Source organism: Adiantum capillus-veneris, chromosome 1 (assembly GCF_014529385.1).
Source record: "Adiantum capillus-veneris isolate H3 chromosome 1, ASM1452938v2, whole genome shotgun sequence".
In the NCBI taxonomy this organism is placed as follows: Eukaryota; Viridiplantae; Streptophyta; class Polypodiopsida; order Polypodiales; family Pteridaceae; genus Adiantum; species Adiantum capillus-veneris.
The window spans coordinates 155408397-155434106 of NC_140931.1; the positions used below are offsets into that span (position 1 = coordinate 155408397).

At 39.8% G+C, this 25710-nt stretch overlaps 1 protein-coding gene across 1 annotated transcript in view; it reads left to right on the forward strand.

Moving 5' to 3' along the window:
- The window catches only part of LOC147465850 (uncharacterized), a 62724-nt gene extending 42364 nt beyond the window's left edge, over window positions 1-20360 (forward strand). The window contains exon 2 of the mRNA XM_086522414.1: window positions 19811-20360. Within this exon, the coding sequence (XP_086378540.1) occupies window positions 19811-20227 (417 nt within the window). The 3' untranslated portion in view covers window positions 20228-20360. The remainder of the gene's footprint in view (window positions 1-19810) is intronic.
- Window positions 20361-25710: the final 5350 nt, after the last annotated feature.

Sequence of the window (25710 nt, forward strand, 5' to 3'; positions counted from 1 at the left end):
TAGGATTGAGGTGCTAGGGGTGTCCTTCGAACCAGATGCAATGTGGCTTTCTGAAGGTTGGCCCTTAGCGGTTGCTAAGTCAGGAGCACTCGATTGCTCTCTTAGCAAGGATATTGACATAGGGGCTTCCGATTTTAACTCACTTTGTTGCTCCGCCTTGCGTAAGCTCTCGATTTCCTTTTCCCTCGCTGCAAGGATATATCGCTCAACCTCTCGCACTTCGGCAAGACTTCTACCATCGGGTAATATCACCTCAGAGGGAAATAACTCTGAAGAGTCAGGAGGTGTAGTGAATGAAGTATTCACATACACATTCTCTAAGGGTATAGGGTCTACGTTGGTCATGAATGGAGAATTTACTTCCCCACCCCCCTCATTTACATCATTAGCTCCATGTTCGGAGCAAGTGGCTCTACTAAAGGTTTCCTTCAAGCGGCTAAGCACGCTCGGCCCGGACCGTGGGCCCCTGGCATGCATGTCTTGGCTTGAGCTATCGGGATTAGGCATTGGGAGACCCTCCATGACGTCGTAGTCAGAGGAAGAGTCACTAGCCGCTATGTTCGGGTCTTGGTTTGTACTACCTTGGGTCCCCGTCGAGGGCCCGAAACCTAAAGTAGGTGGATATTGAGAACTCACGTAAGTCGAAATTCTCTCTAGTTGCTCCGTCTCTAGCACACGACCAGAGTGTAGATGCATGTGCCTTTGGCACCTTACAAGCGTCAGCGATTAACCTCGAAGGTTAACTGCTTACTTTTTAAGCGTACGTTTCCACTCGTGTTTTTTACGTTTTTAATGTTTTTTTAATAATCGATTTTTTGATTAAAGTAAGTGATAGCTCAAAACGAATGTATCACTCAGAGGGTCACGGTGTGCTTTACAACACAATTTTCAAGCATCTGAAGTTCCGTTGGTCCTCAAAAAATCAATTTTTAGCTACATGTGAAGCTAAAATTTTTGTAATTTTAAATGGCGACTGAGGCCTAGGCCTGAGCGTGAGCTTGGGCTTGGGTCTGAGAGATATTTCCGATCTCGGTCCTACCTTTAATTTTTTTAATTTTTATTTTAATTTATAAAAAGGATAAGGTCACCGCGGCCTGCGCGAGAGCACACACACACTCTACCTATCTATTTCCAAGTAATACACCTACTGTTACACACTAACACATTCTATTAGCTCTCACATATCTACCTCCTACTTACTGTACATTACATTACAGAGAATTAACAACCTTAATACTAACACCTTACACAGAGAAAAAACACAGTACCTTTGAAAACTCCATTAACAAAAAAAATACACAGTATAACACAAAATCCTTCTTCTCAACACACACACCCTTCTTCCTTAACTTTCCTACAATAGAAATTGCACCACAAAAGAAGCAGAGAGTGCCATTCAAGCTTAGTGTATGGCATTCCCCGGCAGCGGCGCCAAAAATGTGTGTCAATGCAAGGAACTTGCCGATACACTGTGTGCGAGCCACAAATGGCTCCAAGCACACAACAAGCCTAAACTAGTAAACCCAAAGATGGCGATGGTGTGTCACTCACCGCTCTACACTTACCGTCGTGGAGGATTCCGCGCCGCGAAGAAGAAGGAGACGCCGCTACGCCGCACTCAACCGCTTCACCGCCGTCGTGCCGTCGTCGCAATGCTCAATCGCACTCTCTCTCTCTCTCTCTCTCTCACGCATACACACAGACACAAAAGAAAATGAAGAAGAAGAAGATGGAGATGGAGCAAGAGCACTCTTCAATTGCACAAATGAGAGAATGAGTGAATTTTAGGTTTAGTTGACTTTTATATGAGCTCGCCCCATTCACACTTGGGCGCCCATGCTTAGCCAACTAATCCCTTGAATGTTCCAGTTAGAGTGCGCCTCTCATCAGCGATCACTCTTACCCTTTTCCTATTGGACCGACAAGCCCGATACCTGACTCTACCAAGTAAATAATACAACGTCCGTCGTAGGTGATAGAGTGTCCGTGAGCCGTGAGGGTTAACATATTTTTAGTGCTGTCACTGGCATTGGTGTCATCGTTGTGCGTGGATGTGTGCTCTTGTGTATCGTCCATGTTGTGCAAGATATGAGTGCGTGTACGTTTGGGCTTGAGAGGATCTTCTAAAATGTGCAAACAAGAAATGAACTTTTTGTGAGTTTTGACTTATATAGTACTTAAACTTTTAAAAAATTTTAAAAACTCAATAAAATCACTGAAAACTTAAAAAGACTCCAAAATAGACAAAACCTGAGCCATGGGACTAATAATTGTCACCTTTACAAATCACTTTGCATAACAATGCATGTTTACAATAGAAATGGTTAGTGTTAAAAGGAAATTAAATTTCCACCCAACGCCTGCCATCATGCCGCCTTGTCTCCAACCAGCATCGGAATCGATCTTTTGCACTCAAAGCATGATATGATTGTGATTGCCTCAAGCTAACCACTTTTTTTGTTCTAGATTTTAAACTTCTTTGTTATCTTGTCTTCTTTCTCTCTCTTCCTGCTAAAACTCTGTAGAACCAATTGAACATCTCGTGAAGGGCATTGCTCTTTTTTCTTCCACCTCCATGTCATGTATTTTTAAAATACACTGCAGTTTAAACTTCTTTGTTATCTTGTCTTCTTTCTCTCTCTTCCTGCTAAAACTCTGTAGAACCAATGAACATCTCGTGAAGGGCATTGCTCTTTTTTCTTCCACCTCCATGTCATGTATTTTTAAAATACACTGCTTTTGCTTGCTAGTGTGAACACTCCATTCCTTGGCTGCTCCAAATCCCTAATTAACCATAAGTGTCGAGGAAAAAAGCACTATGTGCAAAAAGAATGTGTTGAAAAAAAAACAAACTATAGTTTCGCATACAAATGTATTTTGATTGAAAATATAAAATGTTCAACACACCATGTAATTTGTTATGTGCGTCTCTCCCCAAGCATCCACCATTTGCGCTGTAAAACTATTGATTACAAACTTTAGGGTGGATATCTCATCATCAGTTAGCTTTGCCTTTTCGAGAAGACAAAAAATATCATCAGTAGATTGCCACACACGAGCACGCTTAATTCGTAGGGTTGCTTCATTACCTATGTAAGTGGTAATGTCACACAACTTTTTTCACAACTGAAACTCATTGGGACTTTGGGAGTCTGAATAGTTTGAAAGCAAATGTCTAGCTTTACTACCACCCATACAAACTTTATTTGGGAGATCTTGTGTACTTCCAGACACCTTCTTGTCTTTTGATAGCTCAACTGCACCCGCATGTAGACCAACGCTCGATAGAATAGATTCTAGTTCTCGTATACACTCTTCTCTTTTTTCTACAGGCTCCATATTCAAAGCGTAATTAATATGGAGCATAAGCAACTTGTCAAGAATTTGTAGACGGGCATGAAGGGTGCACACATGCACATTATCAGTGGTATTGAAAGAATAGGATCCCAATTTGGATCATCCATGTTTCGATTAGGGGGTACTTGTTGGTCACAACTAAGGATACCTTGAAACCATTGTTGTAGTGCTTTACCCACTGCTTGCATAGTGGGTACACCTTTTGCAGAGTTGACTGTAACTTTGCCTCCCTTACCCTTACTACCTTTTGACTTGGTGGCCTTTGCACCATTGCCATCAGTTCCCATTGAGACTTTACTGTGGTAGCAATAAATGCATGGAAAGAGGGTCATTGCACCTTGCTTGCACCCTAACATACACTTGAGTGTTTTCAAGTCTCCTACCAAATGCCACTCAACTTGGAACGTTGCAAGACATGAAATATGCAATCTCTGTCCTTCTTGATGTTGTCAAATGACATCAACAATTGCTGTGTGATTGAAATACACCATTTCAAAGTCTCACGTGTCTCATGTGGGAGATGGAAAGCTGCCATCCACCAACTATTTTTCTCCGACTGAACACCTAAACAAATGTTTCCCTTCTCATTGGCATTTAGCTCCACATTGACACCCACCAAGGCCCTACTCATCAACGTAACACTTACCCTTTGGAGCCGTTGACCTTTAACAACTTGGCACTCATCAAGCTTCATAACAAATATCACTTTCCCATGACACTCTTCTTGTGTCAACCCATAAAATCTTATCATTGACTCTTGGAGCTTCACAAGTCAACATACACATTGTTGAACTCGTTGTAGCGGAATAATTTGTTGTCTTCTAATGGCATGTCATCCTTCACATACTTAAATCCGCCCAACAAGCTTGCAACATCATTATTGGCGCACTTTTTTGCAACATTGACACTGTAAGGTGTTGGAAAAAATCGAAACAAACCTTTTGTCTGGTGACCAAGTGTGACACTTTTATACAAAGCTTCATAGGCCTTGAAACTTATTCCTGCGCTGTCACACACCTCCATCATCTCTTGAGGTGACACAATGTTCTTTAGCTCATTGAAATACTTTTTCCGCCAAACATTAGCAATGCCATCATTGGATGGATAATCTAGTAGCTCAACCAAATCCTCTGGCTTGATGATATGTCGTAGCAGAGCACGTCCGATTGTTTGAGCATCGGATCAATTTTCATCATCATTCGAGCCAAGTTTCTGCATATTGAATTATCGTTACACCAACTTGCAGGACATATAGGAAATCAAAATCTTGCATCAGTATTCTTACCGAGTTTGACAGACACGTTTCTCTCAAGGTCCACTACTTGAGGATAGTAAGGACATTGCTTGTCTCTTGCGCTTGCAAATGTGGTAGCCGAGGGAAATATGTGTGAGATGATCGACTCACCGGCGCATATTCCATGAAGTGTGTTGTAGCTGAACATAATTGTCTAGTCGGTGCTCCTGCTCTTTTTTTTGTTGCTCTACTTTTTCATTGAGATTCGCCATCTCATCGTTCCGTTGCTTCATCTTCTTGTTGGCTTCCTCTCTAACTTGCTGTAGATCTTTCTCAGAATTCTTTTGCAATGATGAATAGGCAGCCAAGAGATGTTTACTTGATTCCCTTTCATTGACAAAAGCTGAATATAATCTCCAGCAGTAGCCAAACAGTCCGTCTCTTCCATCTCCAATAAAATGCAGAAGCTCAGTGACATTACGAAAGGGTAGTGGTGCATTAGTCGTTGGATCACTTGGGTAAATGTGGCCATCAACCCATAAGTTGATTGCCTTGCACCCAATGTTCCGTAGCTGGTCTGCAGCATTGGGATTCGATGTGCCAAGTCACACAGTAGCATACTCCTGCTCCATATCAGAGTTTAATCGATATCGTTTTGGCATGTTAGTAATGTCTTGCAGTGGAGGCGATTGAATGACATGTTTGTTAGCGAATCAAGAAAAATAGTGAGAGAATGTGTAATGGTTGACTGCTGCAAGCAAGAAAATCTGGCTATGGGGGGAAAAAGTGGAAGGTACTTAGAGATAGTAGAAAATGATTATGTAGGAGTGTAGCTCAATCTCTTTTGAATTCAAAATATTGATCATGAGGGCTTTAGAGAGAGAAATGCAACTGCACACAGAGGTAATGGAGTTCGTCATTGCTCTCACCTGAAGCTGGAGTGGGAGGAGAGAGAGCCTGAGAGAGAGAGAGAGAGAGAGAGAGAGAGAGAGAGAGAGAGAGAGAGAGAGAGAGAGAGAGAGAGTAGATCTACAGCCTTGGAGGATTTGCACTTTCTATTAGATACAGGTAGCATAGAATGTCCTCTTGATGATTGGAAGGTGGAAGTGATAAGAGAGAAAAGGGGGGGAAAGAGAAAGAGTTGGCTCACATTTTAGAGAGAGAATGCAATGAGAGAATATGCAAAATCTGCTTTTTTGGCAAGGGGAGGGACTAAAAAGTGCTTTTTTTAATGAGAACTAAGTGAGAGAGAGTGTTTTATATGTTAGAGAGAGAGGAGAGAGATGGGGAAAGATATTTTAAATTTAGTTACCCACCTCTCTTTTGTGTTAAAATAGCCTATTTTCAAAATACAAAATATACAAATGATATTTTTAAAAATCTCAGCATAGGCCTTTTTGCCCTCTCTTTTAGGCTTGGTCAAACTTGACTTAAACTTTAAGCATTTCCTTAAACTGCCAAATAAAGAGGCCCTCCTATACCCCATTCCCTTCCTAATGCCTTTGAATTGCCTGCTTATACACACACACACAGTGTGTGTGTGTGTGTGGTTGCCTTGTTTGATCCACAACCACAGCTCATGACCAGTTGCCTCGATTTGCTTCTGTTCAATTGCTCTTGGATTTTGCTGCTTGGTGCTTATGCCGTGGTGATTTTGCTACCGCTCGGTTTTGCCCAAGATGCCAAGCTACTGTCTGAGAGCCTATTCTCCTGCTGCTACCGACTGCCGAGGTTGAAGCACAATTGCCCCAGCCCGATTTCCTTGCCTTGCTTCCACCTGTTGCTTGATTTCCTAAGTATCGATTTAGTATCGACTTGCTCTCAACCTGCCTGAGCAGACTTTGATGCCTTTGTTTGCAATGCTTGCAAAGTTCTCGAAGCCTTTAATTGCTTCCTTGTTGATTTCCTACAGAGCTTGCCAATCTCTCAAGAGTCCCTTCTTATTTGGGATTGCTGCACACACGGGGCGTAGCCGAGGATGCCGATGAGATCCTGAGCACTGATACCAATTTTTGTGGGCGTGCTACATGTACATCGAGTGTGTGCAAGAGAGGGAAGGAGAAGCGCGAAGGGGATGAAGCACAGACATAGAAAGTTTGGGGTTAGTGGAGAGGAAAGTGAGAGAGTGACCAACTCTCTCACTTTCTCTCCCTATATTCATTAGGTAAAGAAAGTAAACATGGGCGGTTTCCCACGGCCACCTGACCTACACCCCAACAGAGTCTTAACTTGCAATTTGCGCTTAAGAAGGCTTTTCTCTTACCCAAGCTCAACTCCTTCCTACGGGTGCACCACTTAGCGGCCTTGTGCTCACACCAAGGTTACTTTTTCACACCTCATGTCGATTGGAATGCCGCTAAGTGCAAGGTTTGCTCGCAATGAGTGGAAAAGAGGAAGGAGGGGAGGCTGGATAAGCCCTTCTTTTTTGGGTTACGTGCCACTCTTCAAAAACATAGATTAGGGATTGACACGCCCAAGTGGTCTTGGGTTACGTGCGATCACAACAATAAAAAAAAATCTTGTGGTTCTTTGTGGTTCTTTCCTTGAGTGATGATACTGAACACTGCCAAAGAGCTCTGATAGCAAATTAATGTGCAACAATAGAGAATGATGGTGTAAGCTCAAGATGAGTGAACAATGAGTGCTCACAGTTCCTTTTAATTAGAGGAAGGGAGAGCCTTCCTTAGCTTAATGAGAGAATGTGCAATGACCAAAACAAAGAGAGTGGAAACTATGAATGAATAGTGCTGAGAGTGCTAGAGAATGAGAGAAGAGATGGCACCAGATGGGGTCCCAAACCCCCCTCCAAGGGCCCCCCTCTCTATTTCTAGAGAGGTATTTGCTTTAGATTGCACAAAGTCTGGTACAATGGTTCTAGATGCTATGGTACTTGATGGTGATGATGTCGATGACGATGTCAACGACGGTGATGATGATGACGATGCTGACGTCGAGGTCGAGGCGAAGGGTTGAATCCAAGGTGGAAAGGTACGTAGTGTACGACATCTTTTAGGTAGGTACGGAACGTACTACCGTACTGAACCACCTTTAAGGTACATAATAGGTACGTACCATTTGTGAAAAACCAATAGACTCATAAAAAATTTTACATTCCAATGCTAAAAATGAACATATTGATAATTGGACATAAAACTCAAATGCGAGAAAGTCTTAGGTAGAAGGCTCTGTGCTACTATCTATGAAGTTCTTTGCAAAAACTTTCTCTTTGGAAATTTGGAAATCGTAAGGTGCAGCAAGTGTTACGTTGTAACTCTTGGCTATTTGCCTTCCAGACCACTCAAAAGGCCCAAAACAGCTCGCATTCATAATCCACCATGATCGTTGGAGTTTTGCCTAAATTGCACCTCTGCCACCACCGTACTGAACCGTAAGGTACATATGGTACCGTACCATATGGTCGTACCATACGTACGTACGGATGCAACCTTGGTTGAATCTACTAAAACTTAAAAATGCTAGGGATGCTGATGGGATCTAGATCAAGCAACAAAGCTAACGGGTTGATTTGTCGTCGATGACGACAACGATGGCTGAAAATAAAAAAATGTTGGGTGATTTGAGGGTTGAAAGTTAAAAATGTTGTCTTGGTTGCAATGGAAAGGGTGATCACAATGAGGGTAAGGCTGATCTACTAGGTACTATGGTGGGAAGCATAGGGAATCAAAGTGATGTTGTGGCTAAAAACATTGATGCTCATGGGAAAAACGCTTTGTACTACTTGGTTCTTGAGAGGCTCCTTCACTACTCCTCTGCCTTCTACCATTGACCAAAGGATTTATTTTATAGGTCCTTTAGTCATTTTCTCTACCTACATTCCAACAAGGGTAAGCTAAAAGTCACTTTTAATAAAATTCTTGCTAAGAGGTGATTCACACGTAGTTTGGGAAAATGAGTTCCTATAGTGAAAATGATTATGCTAGGTACTGGGTATTGATGCTAGTGATCATGGGTTGTGAAATTAGACGGTCGACATTATGTGTTCACAGTTCACGAGAATGGGGATTCTTGGACGTAGTGTGGTCTAAGTTCAATTTTCTAAAAAGGCAACTGTTGCTCAAGATGGAATTCTTCTAAGGTACAAAGTTTAAGGAATCAAAGTTTCAAGTTCCTATACTGCAGTTTCTTGAAGAGCAATTCCTTGAAGTAGAGATTCCTTGGAAGATTACAATAGGAATTCAATTAGTTAATGAAAATTGGATGGTTTCAGTAATAATCATTAATACTATTGATGTCCACTATGAGCTATAGAGAGGGTGTTAGAGTTTTATCATCTCAAGTGAACTACCCAATGTGGTATCATTATTTATTTTGGGTTTTAGATATTTATTTTACTTATTTGTCAAAGTTTGGGTAGGGCAGTTTACTAAGGTTGCTGTATAAGAAACCCCTTGCCTCCATTGTATACACATTCAATTATTCATTGCCAAGATTGATTCCTCTGTGTGTGTGTGTGTGTGTGTGTGTGTCTCATGCTCACTCTCCTTGGTCTCCACACTTTCACATCAACGACTTTGACAATATTAATAGTGGTTGAGAGGTAATCTTTGCTTTAAGATTTTTAAAATATTCATTCTTTTTTGCAATCTATACAAATTTAACGTTCTTTTTAGTCGAATTAGACAATGGCCCTACTATGAATGAGAATTTTTCTATGAAGCGTCTATAGTATGCACACATTCCTATAAAGCTTCTCAATTCATGTAGATTTGTTGGTATATGCCATCCTTTTATTACCCGAAACTTTTCAGGGTCAATTCAAATCCTTGCTTGGGAGATAATACGACCTAGATATTGAATCACTTTGAAGAAAAAGTCACTTTTCTTTTCATTAATGTAAAACTTATTATCTCTCAAAGCTTGAAATATTACCTAAAGATGTTGCTTATGTTTCTTAGATTTTGTTTAGATAATAATGTCGTCGAAGAACACTCTTGTGAGACTTTGATAAGATGAAAAGAGTCTCTTTTGTATTTGATTGAAGGTATCCAGCACATTGGTAAGTCTAAAAGGAAGTACTAAGAATTCATATGGGAGAAAAGAAAGTACTAAGGATTCATATAGTCGAAAAGGAAGTACTAAGAATTCATCTAGGCCAAAAGTTGTATTGAAGGTAGCCTTACAAATATCTTGAGGTGCAATCCTTATGATAAGCACTTTTGAGATCTATTCTACCAAAGTGGGTAGACCCTTGTAACTTATCAAATTGATCTTCTCTCGCGGGAACAAGAAATCTATTCTTTATGGTTATCCAATTAAGTGCCCGATAGTTCATACACATTCTATATGTACCATCTTTCTTTTGTACTAGAAGAACTAGTGAAAAAAATGGAGATGAACGAGGCTTGACCATTTCTTTTTACACAAGCTTGTTCACTTGCCTCATAATCTCCTCTTTTTGAGCCGACGAGACTCGATAAGGAGGCTTATTAGGAGGTGAACTACCAGGTAGAAGTTTTATGGAATGAGCATCTTTTGGGAGGTAGGTCCCTAGGAATGTCATCCGTAAACACATCTTGAAACTCATTTAGGAAACTAGAGTATTAGAACTCCTCTTTAGTTTCATTTTTCACTTTACTAGGAACACATACATCTTTCTTAAATTCTTTGACAAAAACCATGTAACAAGAAAGAGAGTTTTTCATTACTTTTGTCTAAAGCTTGAGCAACCATGATGCCCCTATGATAAGATCTTCATACTTGAGTGGAGAGATGAAAATATCTTCTTTGTCAACATAACCTTACACATGGAGCCTTAGGTTTCCAATCAATGGAGTGACCGAGGTTTCATGCCCTTTGAAAGCTCCATATGGTTTTACCACACCTCCCATCTCAAAGTAATGAATTCCTAGCTTTGTAGCTATCTCAATAGAACTAAAGTTGTGGGTAGAACCAGGATCAAACAGTATGAAAGCATCATGCTCTCTTACTTTTCCCCAAGCATAAGAGAGTGGTTTTCCTTTGCAATGACCTTCCTCTTTTAGAGCTTTCACCATGGTGGCTCTAGGAGGGTCATTACATTCACTTCTCTTGGGACATGCCCGGGAAACATGTCTTCACTCTCCACACTTGAAATACTTGTTATCTTTATGATAACGCTAAACCTCATCAGGCAAAAGTTTCTTTTTACCTTTGTAGCCTTTTTCCTTTGCCTTTCCTTTATTCTTGTTGTTAGCCTTAGGAGAATTTTGGACTGCATTGTTCTTCCCCTTTGGCTCATTTGCTTCCTTAGCTTCCATCAGCTTGGAGCCCTTCTTACTCTCAATGATCCCTTGTTGGAATGAATCCTTGAGGACCATTGTGTGATGTATGACTACAAAAATACTTTTAAGTCTTTGCGAGTCGACATACTTACTCATCTCTTTAGATAGGCCAACACAAAATTGTTGCTTTTTTAATGCAAAGTATTTTTTCTTATAGACAATGGCTTTGAGGTGTAACTTCCAAAACTTATCCACATACTTTTGAATACACTCGTATGGGGCCGTTTTCAAGCTTCGTCATTCCATGAGGGCTTTGTCTTTGGCATCACCTTGCAAGGAATTGCTTCATAATAGTAATCCTCAGAGATTTCCATGTCTTTGAAGCTTCACTTGAGCACGTAGGCTTGTCTACCATTGATGGGTTGAGTTTTGGAAATGAATCGAAACATTTTGGAGCTTTGAATATTTTTAGAAATCTTCATCTCTGAAAACCATGTCAAATTATTGGATAAAAGCCAACGCTTTATCAATTGCTCCAAAGGTGGTTGGCTCTACCATGCTTCGAAGGTCAATGCAATTTAAATGAGTATGCGATGCAAGAGTTGGGTCTTGAGTAGTTAACTCAAGGGTTTTCGTGGTCGAGGTATCTTGTTGATGTCTTCTAAATAGCAATTTATGTGCGAGTGTATCGTCTGGATGCTTTGGCACACCGATTTCCTGAGCTCTCAGTAACAATGGTGACGGTTGCTGAGACTTAACTCTCCATTGGTATTTCAATTTTCGATTGATGAACTATTGTGGTGGAGTTTTTTGAGATTTAACTTTCCACTGATTAGTCGGCTTTGCAAATTGTGGAGAAGATAAATGCTCTTTTGGTTTCCAAACCCATCTAGTGCTAGATTCTCTTCTGAAAGATTTTTTTTCTGAGTTGTTAGATGTGAAAATTCCTTAAGTGTTTGTAGATGAGTTTTTGGGCACCCAAATTTGAGACGGATTGTCTTTCAAAGAGGAAAAGGAAGAAAAAGGCAAGGATGGTGGCCGCTTTCTTTGCTTCCTCTTGCTAAGATTTCTCTGTCCCTTCTTCATATTTGGATGCATGGGAGTGCTTAATGACGTCCTCAACTTTTTGGTAGGACTAGGTGATCACCATGTTTGCCATCTTCTTGGGACAACATCACTTTCAAAGGTAGGAGGGGTATCGCTTTCATACCTCTCCCTTGAAAGTTTTGGACACACTTCTTATTCCAAAAAAATTTGCGTCGGAGGTCCTTCCGGTACTCCTTTTCATTACCCAAAGAAATTTCTCTTTTGGAGGTCTCACTAGGAGGCTTCATAGGAATTCTCTCTTCTTGGGCACTTGGGGGAACTTGAAGGGCTTGAATTTGACTTTGAACCTCCACTTGTACAATAGGGTTTTCTATTGCTTCTTGTAACTTGTTAACAAGATAGTTGACAACTCTCCAACCATCATCAAATGTTATACCATGATCCAGATTTAAGTTGTTAATATTAATAACACTCTCTTGATTATGTTGTGCCATGATTAACTGTCCATGTATGTGTATGCTAGCTCTTTTCTTGGCACTTCCAAAACTTTGGCTACTTCTCCTCTTATCCCTTGAAATTTAGCACTCAAGTAGTTACACCCGTGATTTGGAATATTGCTAATTGCAAAGAGTAGTGAAGTGGGTTTAATAGTGCTAAGTGGACAGTGATTCCTATCGAGCGGCTAATAGCTCAATAATGGTTAATCCATAGGCAAGTTCCAAAAGACTTTATTATTAAGAACATAGCTCCCAATGGTGTCCTCCATAACCTATAAATAGGCATGCCAACTGAGATAATAAATTCCAATCCCAACTACCCTATCGCAATGAACAACTTTAACCTTTCATAGATTACTCAAAGACTGCTCCTTTTTAGGCAAGAAAAGAGAAACCTCAACTCTCATACCAATGTCAGAGAATTTAATAATTACTTTAGATTCAACAAAATTTTAACTTATGAAAGGAGAGAGTTTTCCTTAAGAGAATTCTTTAGAGGAGACTAGAGGTTGTGATGGGCCGATTTCTTTACACATTCACACATTAGGACACTAAAATGATGCTCACAATTTAAAGAGATTACCACAATTAAGATTGACAACTTGAAGAGCATCGGATTTTCTTGGAGGTGGTCCCCCCTCCAAAAGGTCTTTGCATATTAATTCTCTCTCAAAGAGAGCTTTGATTAGAACACAACTTGTCCTCTTACAAAGCTTTCCTCAAACCAAGAATATGGTGTTCTTCAAGATTCCATGGTGTAATCCTCCTTCCCAAGCCCTAAACACCCCTATGAGGAGAAAGAACTACAGGGTAAGAGGCAGATGAGAGTGGAAGAAGTATTTTTCAAACAAGAGAATTTTTACTTAGTATACGCTTAGTCCATGGGCAAGCTCTTAGCATAGCTTAGCATAGTAAAGTAGTAGAAGATTTTGAAGAACAAGAAGATCTTTCACTTTGTGAGGTCCCCACCGCGTCATCTCAAACGACGGTTCTGATGGTAAACCTGGTGGCCACTAGATCTATAGCAGAAGCAAACAAAGTGGTTTAAGGGATCAACTAGCGGACGAGCTCTCATCACCAAGTGAATTGAGTCGAGCCTACTAGCAACGAGATCTAGTTCCACCCCACAGGGAAAAGCGTGTCTAACCAATTATCGGTCCTAAGACTCACCTTCCACAAGGAGAGAAGTCTCGAATGCCTTTTTCCCCATTGATTTTAGAGGCACGTACACTTGGGACTTCACTGCTTTTGGTGCAATGAGCAATTCTAGCGTCATTTACCCTACTATGGGGACAGAGAGTTCCCGACCAATCGGGACCACCCTTCGCATAGGCATTGGTAACCCGAGCCAAGCCCCCACTTTCCACCCCCATACTCACACTTTGTCTTGTGTGTCCTAATTACTAACACATTTGTTGTTCAACATTTATATTCATTGATTGATTCCGATTCACAGGTTGTGTTAAGACAACCCTTCAAACAGTTTTTCAAAGCGGCACCAAAACAATCTTTCTAGTAAAAATTCACTCAATAACTCATTTCATTTAAACTTCCAATGTCCTGGAGGCACAAAATCCCCCAGTGAGTGTTAACTCCACCCGTTGTCACCTAGTTGCTCATACAACTAGATTTGTCCACCGCATAAAAAGCACAACATGGACATCCCACCGCAAAGAACGCAAGTCGTGGGTATCCACCGCAAAGAACGCAAGACGTGGATCAAAGCCCTAAGCTAGGTAATCCTAGCTACTGCGAGAACCTCGCGAGCTGTCCCCTATGATCAAGAGGGGGATCAGGACTAAATCAACATTGGAATTAAAAATGAATTGGCCGAGTTAATTTTTGCTAGCAAACAGTCTTTCCTACTTCAGACAGTTTATTCCAAAATCATTCTTTCCTACTTGAATTTAAATACACTAATTAAAATGCCGTGGTCTCCGTTGGATTATCAACATTTTTTTGGGGTAATGATATTTTCCTATCTTATCGAAATGCAATGTTATTAAACTGTACTTGAATTAAATTTAGGTCTACCTCGATAATTTCCTCCTCATTGCTTCGTGAGACGACTTGTACTTGCTCGACCATGGGAGCCTTCCCCTTTCCGTTGGTGTTGCTCGTCCCGGCCTCATGGACGTGAGATCCACCAAAACGGGTCCTCTTTGGGGCCATTTTTACTCACTACTTAAGAAGATGATTTCAGAAAAGAGACTAGAGTACGGTATACCATGACAATCCGCAGTTGGTCAGATAACAACATGATTAACTTTAACAAGCATTTCTTCTTATACGGAAGAAACGGAATCATTTCAGGGGTATGATAATTACTCCTCTATCATAATCTATCTTGGGAAAAATTTAGATTAACACTAGTTGATCTAAGTTTTAATTACATTCACAACATCTTCACATGATCTTATGAGAATTGGCCTTAAAATTAGATGTTTAGCTCCGCAATTGGAAAATTCAGTTTCTTGTGATTACTTGCTTAATTAGAGTAATTGAATGATGAATTTGCTATACTAATTGCTTCTCTAAGATGAACAAAAGTACATAATTATCTTGTGTACATGCAAAAGAATTTCCTTTTCTATAATGAAAATAATTTAAGAGGGTGATTAATTTCTCTAATTTACACATTAATCTCTTGTAATTAGAGTTTAATCCTTGTTAATTAAATTCATTCCTAACACAATGACCGATTTAAGCTGTTCAATTCGCTACTTTGCTAGAGATTAACTTATTTTCATCATTCATGCATTGAACTAATTAGCTGGCAATTCACTATTATTAATCATGGATTACTTGATGATTAAGGAAGTTGATTTGATGCATAATTAACTAATTGGATTAAGATGGTGAAATAGATTAATCACATATGTGATTTAGAGAGTTTACTACTAGATAGAGTAGCTAGATTTTGCATAGAATTAGTAGGAGATAAGGAATTCATAGAGAAACCGAGATGAAAAAATAAAATTGACTTTGGATTACCGTAAATCGAGATAATTAGGCCAGAAATGCTGATCCGATGAAGCATAATTGACGAGAGATTGACAACACCTCCTCCTCTTAATCTGCTTTTAGAGATTGTGTATGTCGACAGCACCTCGTCCAATGTGTGTGTGTGTGAGGGTGTGTGTGTGTGTGTGTGTATTGTGTATATGTGTGTGTGTGTGAGCAGGTCCTTATATAGTGCTTATTCTCATGCATATCGAAATCTGCTGCTAAATGCATCTGAGTGAGCACTTGGTCTTGCATAGGCAGCTTGGGTGCATGGCTTGCAAAGTGTCAAGTTAGATTTTCCAACTGCCTCTCACACTCTCTCTCATGCTTGGTAAGTCTCCCACGAGCTCCTAGATGAGTGGGGGCACCCTCTAGCTGCGAAAGCAAGCCTCCAATGGCCTAGAGCCTGTGCACACACCAGCCCCCGAGTGTCGGTGCCTCTGCTAGCCTTAGAAAAAAAATATTATTTTTAACCTTAGACGGTCGTTACAGCTTGGATTTTAATTCCGAAACTTGTTGTGCTAAGATGGAACTAAGGTGCATCATCCCGAGTACTTGCCATATTTAGCAGCCCCCGGTGTCCGAAAATGCATTTTTTTAAAATTTTGGGTACGGGTGCAGTTTGTCAAGCCGGTCAAAACCAAACGGATTGGGTGCCCAAAAACTTACTATTTTAGGAAAATTTTCACAAAAATTGTTTTTATTCATTTTTGAAAGCTCTATAACATTCTAAACATCTTGGTATCGACAGATTTAGAAAAACTACCAAAAATAGTAACTTTTTGCAATATGATTATTTTGTAGTACAGGGGTGCTCTTTAGCTCGGGGTCAGAGATCTTACACACTTAACCTTGTATCCATAAGCGAAGCCCTTGAGCATAAAGTCTATCTCTAGAGCTCCCATGAGAGAGAGAGAGAGAGAGAGAGAGAGAGAGAGAGAGAGAGAGAGAGAGAGAGTTTCAATGGACACTCTTAGCACTTGAGAGTGTGTGAATGAGGGACAAGGGAGGAGCAAAAATTCCAACAAGCCCTTGCTTTCATCCCATGCAAAACTTGCAACTAGTCTTTAACACTAGAGTGGTAACTTAACAGGACATAAAAGTGTCCTTTCAGGGTTTTGGGAAAAATTTCCAAAACCATAGTAGATCCACTCATTTTGAAAAATCCTTTCATGAGCTTATAGTTCAAGAACTACTACATATGGAAAAAATGAAAAACTTGTAAGTTTTCTCATCCCTTGGTCACTACAAGCCTCCAAAGTTGATGGACCGGTGCATTTTGCCCAAAACAACAATTTCTTACGGTTGATTGCATATAAATAAGAGTGGGGATTTTTGTAGGACGTGAGATAAAATGCCCCGTTAACTCCAATGGGTTGGTGATCAAAACATATGGTTGCTTTTACCTCACTATGTTTTTTTTGGGCAAAAAAAAAAGGTACAAAAAGTTGCATTTTTGCCATTCTGCGGACCTATCATCAAAGTTTCTATAGTCACGCTCAATAAAGATACTATATAAATGTTTTCTTAGTTCCCTTTAGGCCTTTGGATTCAAAAGGAGCCATGGAGCATGTCAAAAGGATAATGGATCTCTTACTAAGTGCAACCTTGGGGGCAATGATAAAGTGCTAAATACAGCAAACATGAAAAAACTGGGTTTAGCATTATGACCTCTAAAAACCCATAGAAACTACTCAATATCTAGCCAAGTTTGTAGTCTATGATTAGATATGGTTACTACCTACAAAATACACACAATTGGCCTAAGAAACTAGCAATATTGAGAAAGTTATACTTGCTACTCTAAAATGTAGCGTATTCTTCAGCAATCAAAAAACTCAACCATCATCATATACTATGCTATATAGCATATTAGGTCCCCCAAAACTCAAGGAAGATTAGCTGTATGTTATACATTACACTTACACAATCAAAATTGAATTTGGATATCAAGAAAGCCACCAAAAAAGTCATAAAAGTGCTAATTTTGGCCAAAAAACAGGATTATGCAATTCTTGTAAGTTGGTCATAACTTTCAATTTTAACACTTAGCTTTCCCTACAAGCATAAAAAAATATTGAGAACTATGAAGGCCTAACCTCTAGCCATCTAAACCTCACAAACATGAAGTTTAGAGTGGTATAGTTGCCAAAAATTGAAAAAAAGCCAAAAACACGACCCGTTTTTTCACACAGTTTAGGTTCAAAAATGTTGTGCAAGAGTAAGGTTAATGGTGAGATCGATACTTCAAAAAAAAAGCTAAGTTTTTTTCAGCTCATAAGGCAACTTTGTGGATATATAGCACCTAGCAATTCATTTTCATACTCTTCAAATAATTCAAGCAAAATGGCCACTTAACAGGACACAAAAGTGTCCAAGGACATAAAAGTGTCATGTTACCATTCTAGTGTTAAATGGAATGCGTACACCTTGACCAATGAGAAGTGAACACTCAAAGTACAACTCATGCAAGCTCATACATTTTTCCACTCTTGCTAAGCATGAAAAACTAAACCCCCCCCCCCCCCCCCCCCCCCCCTCTCTTGGACTCCTATTGGCAAGTGTACACACACAGACACACACACACGCACACACGCACACTCGCTAACTTTACATAAAGCAAGTTGGTGCTACTTTGGACACGTGGTCTAGATGGGCTTAGAAAACACGGATTAGAGTCAACTTTCTAAATAAGGAAGAGCTGATCTAGCCTTAAACTTTAGCTTTTCTCGTTCACTTATTAAAAACCTTCAATTTGTTCTTTAATTAATTAGCTCGCGTGCAAGACCTTTGCACAAACCTTGGAGGTTTTATGAAGTTGACCCACACTACATCCTATGTGCTAATTTAGGACTTGCCAAATTAGGATGGACCTGAGCAAAAAGAAAAGTCACCTTTAAGCTTTAACACTATTCTTGTGATTGGACACTCATGTGTCTTGAGACATTAAAGTGTCCTATATTTTCAACAGCTTGTCATAATTATTTTGTGAAGCTAGAAACAAGATTAATAGGTCATGTTCATGTCTTAGGTCAATTATGAGGTGAAGAACATACCCAAATTTTAATTTTTTTCAAAATTAATATCATTACATTATGGTGATAAGTTTTCAGATAAAAAAGTCACAAAAATTTAGTGTTGTTTTGACAAAATTTTCATAAATTGAATATAACCTCTCATCATCATGAGATTTTTTATAGATTCCAAGGTTTATGTATAGGGAAAAACTTTATTATAGCAAGAACTAAAGCTTCATAAGTTAATTCTTAGACCAATTTTTTATTATAATAAAAAACTCACATCTTGAAAATGCTTACAAAGAGAAAAACATTGGTCTTTCAAACCAATAGACCAACATTGGATTGATGTGTCAAATACATAAGAGATGAACCAATAGACCAACATTGGATTGATGTGTCAAATACATAAGAGATGAACCGGTAGAACAACATTGGATTGATGTAGTCAAGGAGTGGTAGCTCAATTGATAGAGCAAGAGCCTCTTGTTTCCAAGGTCTTGGGTTCAAACCCCCATGACATTTTGAGTGACATGTAGCCCTTAGGGGTTGTTCCCCAAGTCTACGTGATAGGTTGGCTTACATTATCCGGTTGGGATGCTCCACCTCACAGAGTCGTGTGTGAGCTGTAATTTCAAGTTGTAGGTGTCTTAATTTTAAATTTTAAAAGAAAACATTGGATTGATGTGTCAAGTGGGCTAGTACCAAATCAATGCTACAAACCCAATATAGTTTCGTCACCACATGGCAGCAACAAATTGTGTTTGTTCAAAGTCCATGCTTGCATCAAATTGCTAACATTAATAAATATTGGCTTGCCTTTTGAAAATAAGCAAGTGATAGGATCATGATGCTTGCTCAGTGGACGAAGTTAAGCTTTGCCGCATCCCATCTGTTACTTTTTACAATTTAATATCCAAAATATAGAATATATAACTTAAATTGTTAAGGAACTTTGTATTCAACCTGAGTCTTTATTGAAGGGACAAGTGATCAAAATGATTTCATCTGCCAAGGTTAGATGGAGAAGAATGACATGTTATTTCTCTATTAATTGTAATCTCACTTAAAACAGCATTGAAAATTGGAGTTTTAGATAAGGCTAAGAAAACTATGGCCTTGCCCTCTGGGGAAGCCAAAATGCCTCATGTGTGGTTGATACTGTAGATGACCTTACTGTCGAAAATTTTTGCATCTAGTTTTCTTTACCATGGAGCAATGTTTTATTAGTGAGAGTAGCATTTTGTACTATAGAAGGCCTGGCGTTGTGTACAGACTATTGATGCCTCTCAAATCAACGCATGCCAAGAGCCATACCTCCCCTTCCTCTATTGCAAAAATTGGCGTTACACGCTCAAGGTGACAAGGCAATAAAAATCTTGTTATAATGAAATGTCTCCTTACTTTCCATGTATTGTTGTTGTTTTGTAGGTGGAAGCTATGAGCCGTACAAATATATTAGTAAGTGCACATGGAGCACAACTAGCCAACATCATTTTTATGCCCCCGGAGGGAAGAGTTCTAGAAATGTTCCCTTTTGGTTGGTTGGAGATGGCTGGACATGGACAATATATTTACAGAAACCTTGCTAACTGGGTAAATTTGCAACATGAAGGTTATTGGAGGGACCCATCCACTCCACCCTGCCCTAACCCAAGTGAAGCAAGTGCTTGTTTTAGTCACTATAAGGATCAACCACTAGGCATCAATGTTACTTACATACAGAACTGGCTTGGAGATGTGATCAAAAGATACCAACACCCTTCCATGCCTTCAACTTTTTCAGAACAAAGCTACGAAGCATTGAACTCCTCTAATCCAAATATTTGTGAGTGCAACAATGCGTGATAAATGCATATATTTGTGAGTCTTCCCTACCAAGTTTACTATTATGACCTTTTTCCATTCAAATTGTATACTGAGAAATATATGATTTAAGGTGATATACAAAAGAGTCATGATATATAGCTTGACAGACAAAGCAATTTTTGCATGCCATGTACCTAGAAGTGGACCCCCCCCCCCCCCCCCCCCCCCCCCCCCCCCCCGCCCTTCTCTATCTCTCTCTCACACACACAGACAATTTGTTGAGGGCAAAAGGCACACACAAAGCCGCTACACATGTGCACATGTAGCTCTCTCTCTCTCTCTCTCTCTCTCTCTCTCTCTCTCTCTCTCTCTCTCTCTCCCACACGCACACACACACACACACACACACACACACACACAGTTCTCTTACAAAATATTTTCTCCCATTACCATACATTGTTATGGACTTTTAGCCGGTGAGTTAAATACGGGAAATTACTAGCATCTAAATACCTCTCTTTATCAACGTTTCTTGGAATGGTATTCTTACCAGGGACAAGTATTGAAAAAAGTTCAGAACAACCACTCTTCTCCAGGGCTCAGAGTTGCAAGTACCCACTTGTGGAAACCCCTACTTGGATAAATACAACTTTTGTTTTTCAGTATGTGCCTACCTATCCCTGGCATTAGATAAGACTAATGCCTCGTATGGAATAGTATTCTAACGATGGTTTTTATATTTATAAAGAGAGTTTCTTTTTATATAAAAATACCCAAAGTATTTTGTTGTCATGCCGTTTGGAAGCGCTACAAATTGTGCAGGTAAAGCACCTGAACCCCTAAACGTTTTTCAAAAGAGATTTTTGTCGCTACAACACCCCCCCCCCCCCCCCCCCCAAACACCCACAAATACTTGGACAATACATGGCAGTTCTCTGACGAAAGAGATGGAATGAAATTTGAAGTGAGCTCTTTACTCCCTCCCTCACATACACTCACACTATGTGGAGGCTATCTATGTAGTATATTTGCCACTAACAAATGAGATATTGGATAAGATTCATGTGGAAAAGGAGCAAAAAATGAGGAAGCAAAAAGTCATGACAAAGATCACGAGGAAGCTCGCATATGGGTTCTAAAATGAAAGGCCCAAATGCAGAAGGAAGTGCATCCAATAGTAGATATTAAAAAGCTCCCACCTATAGACAATCTGGTTGAAGGAATGGATGTTAGAACATTTTTTGACTCATATATGATGCACCGAGATTCGGTGGACATAAGAGCACGTCTAAAAGCTATCATCTACTCAATTTTTTTAGAGATGAACACTCCATTCATGGAGCCCTACAATATGGAGTTTGCAAATAGTTAATAAATTTTATGTCATATATTTGGACATAGTCAACTTGTAATCATAGTAAATGTTGTGAAGTGTTTGCATATGTTTTATGTGCTACTAGATGCCAAATTGAGTGAGAATTGCAAACTTGGTACTTAAAGGATACATACGTACAAGGTGGTTCAGTATTGAGATACCAACTCACTACACCTACAAACTTTGAAAGGATCAATAATAGTACCTTTTGCTCCTGATGAATATCCATCGCCATCACAATCTCTTAGTCTATCACTACACAAGGCAAATAGGAAGCAAACTCAAGGCACATGCATTTCTGAACCAAGTAAATTTGGGTCCCAAAGGCTTAACTTAAAGGTAATCCTACACCACTTTGGATATCCAAGGCATAGTCACACAAGGAATGGCCCAAGAAACAATTTTTAACACCTCTATGACCTTCAAAATTGGTTTGGAAGTGGAAAGAGCCTACACAACAATTGTGTTCACCATCAAAACTCCATGCTCTTAAAATTTAGATAATTTGACTCCAAAGTCTAAATATGTATGGAAACCAAAATCCCAAATGCTCCACAAGAATTAGGTCTTCATAAAGGCTACAACTATACAACTATGGAAATTTCTCTTTGGACCAAGTCCATTCACTTGAAAAACCTTTCCTACTACAATAGCCCTTGGGAAATTCAATCAAGACCGCCGTCTTGTGTTTATTACTGTTCAAACATGCATTGACTATCATCACATGGTAGAGCTCATCAAGGCTATGCATCACTGTTTCAGAGTAGTCATACTCTGAAACATTGATGAGATTTGGTCATAGAAGGAATGAGATGGATATTGGTTGTGATAATTCATTGATGTTTTGCTACCATGTCAGCCCTTGGATGCCAATATTAAACTTCCAAATGTAGGTTCACATGATGTGAGTAGGCTTGGATAGCAAGCCAAAGTTTCAAGGTAGCACGTCTATAGGTTTGTGCATTTACCTAGATCTAGTGCTAGGCATGATCCATGTATGCATCATGTTGGGTTGTACTCTAATGATGAGGCTATGCTACACGGTGTCAAGCTTCAATGAATGTATTCCATGAATGCATTTAGTCAAAGATAGCCTTCACAATGACAGCAATGAATCAATACATGGCTGACCATAATAGGTGATTATAGGAGGTAGTGCTTGACCTCTTGAGGTACTAGGGTGATACTTAGTTGTTACACATATTCTCTAATGTGCATGAACCATCTACACATTTAGTCAAAGATAGACTTCAAACTAAGAGAAATGAATCAATGCATGGCTGTCCATAATGCCCGATTTGGGGGGTAGTGCTTGACCTCTTGAGGTACTAGGGTGATACTTAGGTGTTCCACATATTCTCTGATGTGCATGAACAATCTACACATGGGTATACACATGTGGCATGGTTATACACATTGATTGTAGACATATACCCACTTCTAGTCTTTGCAGCTTCCAAGTAACTATGAGGTGATGTGCATATGATGAGGTTTCTCATGGTTGCTCTTGCTTGAAGACATGTTGGCCTTTAAGTGGGAGGTTTTTGGGGCTAAAGGCCAAGTGGTTGGTTGACCAATGTGGACACACACACACACGTACCCATCACATATACATGTAGTGTATTCATTCTTTGTGTAAACGAGTGGAGGAGATCACCACTAGAGCTCCAACTACATAGTGTGTCTCGCCCTCCTCTCTCTCTCTCTCTCTCTCTCTCTCTCTCTCTTCCAAAAGGGGGTATACTAAAATTCTACATAGAAGGTACCCGACAAATCATAATCTATGGCTTTCCTCCATCAGAATCTAAAGTTGCATAGCCAACTTCCCGTAGTCACACAAGGAGTCTATCACTTGTTAACCATTGAGTTTGGAGCAAAAAAACTTGGTTAACCAAGCATACAAGCCTCCCATATTAGGTAATTTTGTAAATTTTTTATAGATTGTCCAAAACTTAGATTCAATCAGTTGGAATCCTTCCAAATGTCCATTACTTGTTGTGTGGGATGATATTCTCAACATATGCATCTGGATATTGTATGTCACCAATTCTCATCACAACAATGCTAAGTAATGTGAAGAACTCTATCAAACTTGATTTGGAATCCTTACAAATGTCCATTACCAATTGTGTGGAATGGTATTCTCAACGTATGCATCTCAAGGGTATTGTAACACTGAGTACTATGAAGAAATCCACCAAATGGCCAAAGACATGGTCAAGGACTCAGTGCTTTACCAATAAAGCTCAAACTTTTTTAAGTCTTTGTTAGAGTTGTCCATGGTAGATCCATGGGATAATTTTTTCTAAAGTTTCTTCGTCAAAGCAAGAATGTAAAGTGATGACTTCAAGTCCATGTCTACAAGGTCACAATTGCCTTAGAATGATTATACAAAGATTCCAAAAGACTAGACATGGTCAAATATCAGTAATAAGTATGGTCCAAAAGTGTTCTTGAGTAGAAACCAGGTCATAGAATTAATAAGGCACTAGGAGCATAGAGAACCTATCTAGCCCATGTATTGCAATCCATCTTCCCCCCACAAATGGAAAATTAACATGGTAGACTTCTTGTATACATGTGAAAAAGAGGTAAATAAATCAATCTCTAGATAATTGGATAGCTTCCATTGAATATTGCAAAGTAAGGTATGAGGATGTTGCCTCACCATCAGTTACACAGAATGTTGGGCGTACTAGTGATGCACCTTCCACTAGTACACAAACAAATGTTTCTCCAAAGAGAGTGGAATCCAATAGTCAAGTACTTGGAAGATCTACTTGTATCTTATGCACCTGAGAATTTTTAGCCAGGGTTGGACTATTTGTTAGTCACCGACTGTGCCAAGCCCATTTGTTATAAAGAAGCTATTCAGATGGAAGATAGAGTGAAGTGGGAGTAGTCTACGTAATCTGAGTATAACTCAATTTTAGCCAATGAGACTTGGGAATTGACAGAGTCACTAGAGGGCAAACAAGCATTGCCTTGCAAATGGGTGTACAAGAAGTACACGGAAAACAATCCTAATCCCAAGTAAAAGTCTAGATTGGTTGCCAAAGATTCATCCAGAAGAAAGACATAGATTTTGATGAGATCTTTTCTCCATTGGTCAAGATGACTACACTGCGTCTTGTGCTTGGTCTAGTAGCCATAGAGGACATGGAATTTGTCCAAATGGATGTGAAGGTGACATTTCTTCATGGGGATTGTAAAGAGGATATCTACATGTTGCAACCAGAAGGTTTTGAGATAAAGCTTGAGAAGCCAAGTAGGGTAGAACTAGTGTGTAGACTCAAGAAGTTTGTATGGACTAAAGCAAGGCTCAAGGTAGCGATACATCAAGTTTCATAAGTACATTCATGTTAAGTATGGAGCCTGATTTACCTTGTAATCTTCTGTGGTAAAAGCGCACATTTGTAAGGCCCCCATTATGAGGAGAAGCCATTGTGCGTGAAGGAAAATCACTCGCCGGAAACCAAAATTTTCACGGCCAAAAATCAGGGGCAACTTTAGGGGCCTTGGGGGCGGAAGCCCTCGAGACTTTTTTTCCCATCAGCGGAATATTCCTTTTTGCTGGAATATTATGGCCGGACGGCGGTCGAAAAGTGGTCGGAAAACAACCAGTCGGTTGGCCGGTGGTCGAAAGTCAATGGCCGGTGGGTCGGTGGCCGAATTCTAAAGTGGACTTGTCTTCTCAAGGGCGGCCACACATGGGTGGATTGAAGGGTCCGATTTGGACTTATCTACACACGGGCAGCTACACATGGTTGCCTCTCATGAGAGAGGCTAGCCCTTTTGGCCTATAAAAGGAGGCTATTTCTACACACATTTCATAGTGTGAAGTTGATGCAACAAGGTAAGTGTGAGGTGGTGAGAGTGAAGCAAGGCGGGAGCTCCATTAAGGGTATAATCCCTTTGTAAACTACTTCTTGTTTTGAAGTACTTAAGCCATTGAGTGGCTGCTTTCCCGCGGACGTAGCCCACATTGGGTGAACCACGTATATCGTGTGTACTCTCTCTCTCTCTCTCTCTCTACTCTATAATCTCGTGTATGTAACTCTGTCTCTCTCCATTAAGTAATATACTCAATTATCTATTTAGCTACGTCTTATTTCCTAACAACTAGTATCAGAGCAAGGTTTGCCCG